The sequence below is a fragment of the Hippocampus comes genome, unplaced genomic scaffold (assembly GCF_001891065.2).
Source record: "Hippocampus comes isolate QL1 unplaced genomic scaffold, H_comes_QL1_v1.1 scaffold178, whole genome shotgun sequence".
NCBI classification, from domain to species: domain Eukaryota; kingdom Metazoa; phylum Chordata; class Actinopteri; order Syngnathiformes; family Syngnathidae; genus Hippocampus; species Hippocampus comes.
In genome coordinates, this window is record NW_017807733.1 from 133,871 (window position 1) to 142,381 (window position 8,511).

At 41.0% G+C, this 8,511-nt stretch overlaps 1 protein-coding gene across 2 annotated transcripts in view; it reads left to right on the top strand.

Moving 5' to 3' along the window:
* The window catches only part of large2 (LARGE xylosyl- and glucuronyltransferase 2), a 35,078-nt gene extending 29,037 nt beyond the window's left edge, over positions 1-6,041 (top strand). For both annotated transcript variants that reach the window (XM_019858078.1, XM_019858077.1), the window contains 3 exons: positions 1,361-1,507; positions 4,014-4,209; positions 4,720-6,041. In XM_019858078.1, the coding sequence (XP_019713637.1) occupies positions 1,361-1,507; positions 4,014-4,209; positions 4,720-4,917 (541 nt within the window). In that variant the 3' untranslated portion in view covers positions 4,918-6,041. The remainder of the gene's footprint in view (positions 1-1,360; positions 1,508-4,013; positions 4,210-4,719) is intronic.
* Positions 6,042-8,511: the final 2,470 nt, after the last annotated feature.

The following is an 8,511-nucleotide window of genomic DNA, read 5'->3' on the forward strand; positions in this document are numbered from 1 at the left end:
TTAACTATCGTAGCTCACACGTACCATTTTAAAGTGCTTCCCTGGGCCCTCCTAGATTCCTATTCTTTGCCCGTGCCCTCGGTGAATTGTACACGAAGCAAACTCTGAATGAGAATAATGACGATAAAAGATATAGCGCAACAGCTTTGATCATAAGCTGCAATTGCAGACTGCTGAACGCTAACAACTTCCGGTGACGTAATCACGCGCCACCGTAGGTTCAAGATTTACCTGCTTTATTTTTTAAATATTTTTTGTGACAATGAGACTGATAGGATGATTAGGGTGCAGCGTACATTAACACAAAAAATATATTACAAACATGTACAAAGACACACAAATGGTTGTTTGTTTTTTTCTTCTCTACACTCCTCGGATCTACTTGGGATCTGTCTTAGATCCACCGGTCGATCAGGATCGACATAATGGGCACCCCTGATCTACAGTATTTAAAGCTACCAAAGTCTTTGACGTCCCAAGAAACTCTTGATGCAGGATCCTTCAAAGGCTCAAACTCTTGTATTAACTGTATTTCGGCTACACGTACCCATTTTTGCGGGGGCCTCAGAAGTACAGGAAGACTGATTTTCAAACAGTTTAAGTCACCAACGAATACCATGCTAATTTGGATGACACAGATGGACGAGGTTCTGGATGGTTGGTGAATGGACAGCATGTCCACAAAGGCTGTGCTGCCAGCGAAGAGGCGTTAAATTGATGTTTTGTGCTGGAATAATGGGGCTGAGATGGTCAGCCCCTGTCAGGTTCATGGAGGTCTCAAAATGACAGAATGACCACAGAATATGAGGAGTTTGCAACTGACCAATTCCTGTCATGTTTTCAAAAGAATTACACATAATGCAGCAAAAAATTGCATAAGACGACAAATTATGCCACACTGCAAATACACAATTGAAACTGAATAAAAAGGGGGAAACACTGTGTGTGGCCACCATCATCCATGACCTCAATTCTATTAAAAGCTTGTGGACCAAGTTTAAAATGAGTCGTCAGTTTCAGTGGATTCAAGTGGAAATAATATTAATATATTTGAAGAATGATGTCAATGTAAAGACAGACTTGAATGGTTGTGCACAATTTGAAACACTGGATTTCATGTCATGACAATGTCATTGTGGTTGTTGTGTTAAATAAAATCCCTGGTGTTTATGTATTTTATCATAAAAGTTCATGTAAAAGTTGACGTTTAAAAAAAAAAAAAAAGGCAACGTAAATTTCTTTGTAAATGAACCCATTTCAAAATAAAACATCAGACAGACAAGCTGGATTAAAGCATGTGCAATGACCAAAATATGGGTTTGGATTTGTGGTCGTTGATCTATTTCTTTCCTCTGTGCAGAAAAACGGTCACACAATTGGACATGGCAAATAATAAGAAGGCTCTGGTGGTTCCAGCTTTCGAGACACTGCGCTACCGCTTGTCCTTCCCCAAATCCAAAGCAGAGCTCCTCTCCATGCTGGACATGGGGACACTCTATACCTTCAGGTACAGTACAAGAATGTGAATGCAGGATGTTGCCAGTATTCTATGATCAAATGTTCTCTACAATTCATTTCAACCCCTTATCAAAATTGTTCTACATCAGTTCCGATCCTCTATTTGAGATACAGTTTTTCACGCCGTAATTCTGGTAACAATTTAACGGGTTGCTGTTAACTATTCGATTAGGGGTGCACCGATTAATCGGCCGGAATCGATATCAGCACCAATTTCTTTTAATTTGGGGGATCGGTGATCGACTGATCCCTTAAAATAAAACCAGTCTTCTCCACCTATCTCATCTCCCTCCGCAGAGGTATGGAAAAGTCAGCCACTGTTCTCTTCTGCTGTGAGATTACCGATAAGGTATTGTTTTTTATTTGAGAGAACTACTTAAAATGCAATTAAAACAACCCGCTTGTATTGTTTCACAGGGAGTGTTCAGTGTTTCACAGTAAGACAAGATTGGAACATCGAAAGCATATGCTATTGGTTCTGGAAAAAAAAAAAAAAGATCGGGATCGGCAAGTCAGACATTTTAAAGATCGGTGATAGGCCAGAGTCATCGGTGCACCCCTGATTCTACGGTTATCAGAATTGTTCTACATCAGTTCCGATCCTCTCTTTGAGATACAGTTTTAACGCCGTAATTCTGGTAACAATTTAACGGGTTGCTGTTAACTATTCGATTAGGGGTGCACCGATTAATCAGCCGGAATCGATATCAGCACCAATTTCTTTTAATTTGGGGGATCGGTGATCGACTGATCCCTTAAAATAAAACCAGTCTTCTCCACCTATCTCATCTCCCTCCGCAGAGGTATGGAAAAGTCAGCCACTGTTCTCTTCTGCTGTGAGATTACCGATAAGGTATTGTTTTTTATTTGAGAGAACTACTTAAAATGCAATTAAAACAACCCGCTTGTATTGTTTCACAGGGAGTGTTCAGTGTTTCACAGTAAGACAAGATTGGAACATCGAAAGCATATGCTATTGGTTCTGGAAAAAAAAAAAAAAGATCGGGATCGGCAAGTCAGACATTTTAAAGATCGGTGATAGGCCAGAGTCATCGGTGCACCCCTGATTCTGTTCGTATTTTCGTTCGTTTTGAATGGGAAATGTATTGAGAGAACACTAAGGGCAGCATATACCACCAGAGGCTGTACCAGGTCTTCAATTATAAATCAAATGTAAGAGGTTCTTTCACCTGCTTATTGTTTTGGAGTGATCAAGAACATGCCAGAAAGCGCCAGATTGAGAATGTAGCGTAGAGGGTTTGCCGAATTAATCCCAACATGACAGTGCCCTCTCAGCCAATGGGTTTCTTACATTTTGGGTGACAGTACAGTGAAACTCCTCTACAAAGAATCATGTTTGCAGCAAGAAATTTTTCACAACAGTCTGGGTGACAGTATATGGGTGGTACAAATTGTGATGAAAATCATCAATGATTTTTATTTTCATTTCCATGATGACTTGGCTAGTCAGTGTTGCTAGTGTGGCACAATGACAGCTGGGTAGTCATTGGAGTCATCTGAGACAAAGCCACACCGAGTAAACTTTGAAAGATGGTTTCAGCTTCTGGGAAGGAATGAAAGGAGAGCTTTCCAAAGCCCCTTAACACGGCTATTATACCTTGTGATTATATTGATACTGATGAAACTGAATGGTAGTGTTGATGGGTTCTGCATAAATAACAAGGCACTCTGGTGGACTCAGATTTACTTGTACAGTCTCAAGTGACCTAGTAGATGAGCGGACGTATGGACTTCATAGGAATGCGATAAAGGAAATGTATTTATAGGCTGTGTTGAAGCGTGGTCTTGTCTATAAAGACGGTTGGGTATATTCCGTCATAGATCCAGAGGGGATCAACTATTTGAGATCAAGGCACAAGTAAATACATCGAGTGTGTTCTTAGCAGGTGCGCCTCGGCCGGCTCCACTCACCAGCAGTTGCAAAGGAAAGACAGAAAATGAAGAAACCAAGAACATAACACTGTATGAAGCAAAAAGAAGATTTTATGACTTGTTTTATTCCATGTGCCAAACTGAAAACGAGTGCATCGTCCAAGGGAGAAACTATAATCTTATAGAGTTATATCCAACTTCAGCTCAAATTTGCTCACAAACTTGGGAATTCGTGTGCGGATCCTAAGTGGTCAAACTTGACACAGACTGCGCAGTTCCAGAGTTTAGGGGATTTGAGTGAGAAAATATGGGGATTGTCTTTGGCTCCAGAGCACGAAAATTAAAACTACTAATGTAAAGACGAGTGTTTATCTCTGTAAATTAAGGTGGGTTCCATGGGAGTGGAGCATGATGAGGGAAATCTGTCTCTTGGGTGCACTTCCTGTGATTCTTGGAACCACCATGAACTCTGTGACTGGCATGTCAAAGTAACATGCACTGAACTCTGTAGAAAACCCTTTTGAATCGGAACCTGATCAGTGAAATAAATCTGGTACATTTATTTTCAAACACATTTTCACCATGACTTATTTTATCTGCAGGTATCACGTGTGGCCGAAAGGCCATGCCTCCACCAACTATGCTAAATGGAGGACAGCCACCACACCTTATACGGTTGACTGGGAGGCAGATTTTGAGCCTTATGTTGTAGTGAAACGACATTGCCCGGAATATGATCAGCGCTTTGTGGGCTTCGGCTGGAACAAGGTTTCCCATATCATCGAGCTCGACGCACAGGTACTGTGCAACAGAAATGTTCAGATCTGTAACAATCACTGTACTTTGTTGCTGCATAAACTGCATTTCAGCCTGTTGTTTGAATTTGGTGGGTTGTTAAAGCGGAAGTCAAGGTCAAAATTTTCTTGGCAAAAATATGCTTTCTCCAGTCTAAACACAGTAAAAAATTACATTTGTGGCATAAGAATTAAGGTGATTAGTCAAGCCACCCATTTTCAACCATATTTAGGTGGCTGACATATTTATGCAGCATCGCCCTCTGCTGTCGACGTGAATGGACGACGTCAAAGTGCCACTAGCCTTAAATTTGGGAACGTCACGGTTCATCTCTTTTCTGGATTTGGTCATGTGACGTTCGCAATGCAAGCTCCTGGTTTACTTCTGCTTTATGGAATGAATTTACAAAATTAAAGAAACACGTCTACAATTAGTTTCACGTACAATATTAATACAGGGAATCAGGAAATGCCAGATTAAGTCATAATATTGATTTTGTTTTTTTCCTTTCAGGAGTATGACCTTATGGTTCTCCCGAACGCTTTCATGATCCACATGCCCCATGCACCCAGCTTTGACATCTCCAAGTTTCGCTCCAGCTCGAGCTACCGCAACTGCCTGAAGACTATAAAAGAGGAATTCCACCAGGACTTGTCCAGGAAATATGGCTCAGCTGCTCTCAAGTACCTCACTGCCCAGAGGAACATCTGAGCAATGCTGTCAGACACACCTTTTCACAAGATAAAGAGCTTATACATACCGTTGATTGATTGATGCTCAGCGATGGCCAGCACCAAGTCGCAATCCGATGGTCAAGCTTTACAGCCCCTACAGGACAAGAAGAAAGTTTAACATGATGGCAAATATCCTCATTTATATGGATCCACGAGGCCGATGCCGGTTTGAGACTGAAAGATCTCGCTTTAAAGCGTGTGATTGAAAACAATGTTAGAAGTTGTTTCGTCAATCAGGGATATTTCAGGCAGACATGGATCTCTGGAAACCAAGTTCAAGGACACAAAACAAGCAGCACAGTTGGCATTTACATCATAAAGTTAACGGTTGTGACGGTCAGCTGACCGGGAGGAAATGTTTACGCCTTATGACTTTGTACAGTGTTTACTAAGATATTTAATATTTTCATATCTACACTGTAAATATAAACCGATTAACTTAAAGAAGTGAGCCGGTTAATTCGTCATTCTTGTTGAGACCTTTATAATATTATCCATCAGAGGCCAGTTTCATTAATTAAGGAGCTTCAGGGGAGTGTTTGTGTGCGTCGACGTGTGGAGACTTTGTACTGCATTGGTGCCACACACTGTTAGCACTCTGCATCTGGTTTATTCCGGTTGGGTACGAATCACTCTGCAAATATGCTTAAGCACCACGTGTTCATGTGGTCTATTCACAAATGAAGAATAGTAAGATCAGGTATCTCATTATTTTTCCTTCCAGGCGACCTTAATAAGCAATGCAGTGATTGAGAAGAACTCAAAACTAAAACTTGTATTATCTAGAAGCTGTTATATGTATGACTGAATTGCAGATGCTTAGTTTTCTGTATATTTGGCATTGTTGTCTTATTCACTGGATATTGTGTGATCTGCTGAACCCTTCCAACAACACTTTTGTAGAGTGCAAATTAAATTACAAATTAAATTCATCAAAACACAGCACAAAATTGGAGCCTAATTCACAGAACATGTCGTATCCAAATTGATAATAGTTGACCTTGTTTTTCACCTGAGACTTTTGTTCAAAAAAGACCATTTCTCTTCATTCATACTGCAAGGTGCGATGCCCAATTTGGAATTTTTTTGTTCAATCCAATCTTGATGCACTTGTTGACATTACAAAAACAAATGCGGCTTCTGATGTTAACACAATGTGTTGGTGATGTGGTACACATGCGCAGATGCTGATTCACGTGCAACAAAAAAAAACGACTTCATGTGGCCCAGTGTTTACTCAAGTGGCCCTGCATATATAATGACTCATTTTATCATCTCATGTCGCCAGAGTAGCAAGGCAGGAGGAGGTAGAAACATTTTGGGGATATGAGGCAACGCTTCTCAATCTCCTCGTTTCATGGAGATGTCCACTAAAGATGACGTCACGTCATTGCTGCGCATAATAAGTGAAAAGTCTCCTTGGCTGAATTACTACTGTCGCCACAAATGTCCACCTTACGCTTTACGTTTCAAGTAGGATTAATTTAAAGTCTAATGTAAAGACAACAACTGTTACTAAAAAAGATATGCACAGATGAGATCTCATACTGTAGACACATCGCATACCTATCCGATTTATATCCACATCCAAAAGAGGCCCAGGTTGTATTTGAAAAAAAAAATCGGAACTACACTGTTCGCACTGCATGAAAAAAAAGAGCTACATGTCACATATTGGTAAAAAGTGAGATGCAATGTGAACACGGCCTTAGTTGGGTTTCCTAAATATAAATGGCCACACCAAAGGAAGTTTGTTTTCTGTTTTGTTTAGTTTTTATTTTGCATCATCCTTCAATTACTTTTAATCATCTACAATTTGTCCCTGCAGGAATTCGCGACGTAACACTGGCAACATTTGCCGCGGATTTCAAAGCCCTGCGTGGAATTGAAAGCAGTCCGGGTGCCCAATATTACTTTTACATGTCGTATTTGATCCTGGTATCTACATGTCGTGATCAGACAGGATACACTGCAGAGCGTGATGCCCAATTCATTTTTTTTCCCCATGTTCTCATTCATGTGACAAAAACAAATGTGTCCTACAATGTTAACTGGACGCTTCCATGATGTGACACACGTGTGCATAAAGCACGACGTCGAGTGACACACGCAAAAGACGATGACATGCGGCAGTGAATACAGGAATAAATCGTGTAGGGACTCTATTTTTTTTTTTTAATCACCAGCTGAAGATCAATATGGGAGGTGTTGGGAATTATTTGGGCGAATTGAGGCAACGCTTTTGTCTCCATTTGATGGAGGCAAAAGCGTTGCCTCAATTGATGACGTCACATTATTGCCGTGTATAAAAAAATGAACTGTCTGTGTGGTTGAATGACATTTACTGTCATACTGTATGCAGTCTGTTAACAATATCCAGGTCAAGTGGCGAGTTTACAATTTAAGTCCTTGCTTTAATATCACTTGTTCTGCCCCAATTAATTAGCTTTTCAGCTCATCATTTTAGATGTTTTTTTTTTTAACTGAACATGGAAAATCACCATTTAAGCCAAGGAAGCAAGATTTGCTCTCTGCACAATCAAAATTGTTCTCCGCGGAAGCAACACTTTTTCACAGCAGATTCCTGTGTCGACTAGACAATGACCAAAAATTATTTTTATATAAATATCTATTTTTTGAAAATTATTTGTTCATGAATTCATTTTGGTGGCAATGCTAAAGACAAATATCATTAAAACATGTCAGGTTCTAATAATGATTCCTAAAGGTCAGGCACAAAATGGAATGGCTATGGCACCCTAAACAATAATTTTGAGGTTTTATTTTGCATTCCTGGTTTGAGAGAACACCCTTGGCACATCAGTGTACACAACGAGCGGTCTTGCGGGGTTCCGACAAGTTGTTTAGAAAGGTGATAGTTTTTATATATCACCCATCAATACTTCCCGCAATGTTTATCTGGGGTCAGGTCACGGGGGCGGCAGTTTAAGCAGGGAAGCCCAGAGTTCCCTCTCCCCAGCCACTTCGTCTAGCTCTTCCAGGGAGATCCCGAGGTGTTCCCAGGCACTCCAAGACACGTACACAGGAGTCATTTTCTGTGTCTTCCTCAGGGCCTCCTCCTGATGGGAGGCATTCTGAACACCTCAACATCGAAGCATCCTAAACGGATGCCCGAGCCACCTCATCTGGCTCCTCTCGATACGGAAGAGCAGCGGCTCTAATCCAAGGCCCTCCCAGATTTCCGAGGTTCTCACCCGAGCAAACACAAACCCCTCATTACAGAAACTAGTAACTAAAGAGTTGAATAAACCTTCATACTTGACTTCTTTCTATGGTTTCAGTCATAACAGCCCTCCAAGTGAAACGGTAACTAAAATATGGCCAGCGACAAAAATGAGATGAGATCTCCCACTCCATTCTTCCTTCACACGAAACAACACCCCAACGACACTTGGACTCCTCCGCTTTGGGAAGGATCTCATCGGAGAGGGCACTCCCATCTTTCACATTCAGCTGTGAAGCACTCCAAAAAGAGTTGATTCTCTGTCGAATGCAGCCCGATGAGGTCCGTAGAGCCACATCATCTGTAAAAAGCAGAGACGTACCAAAC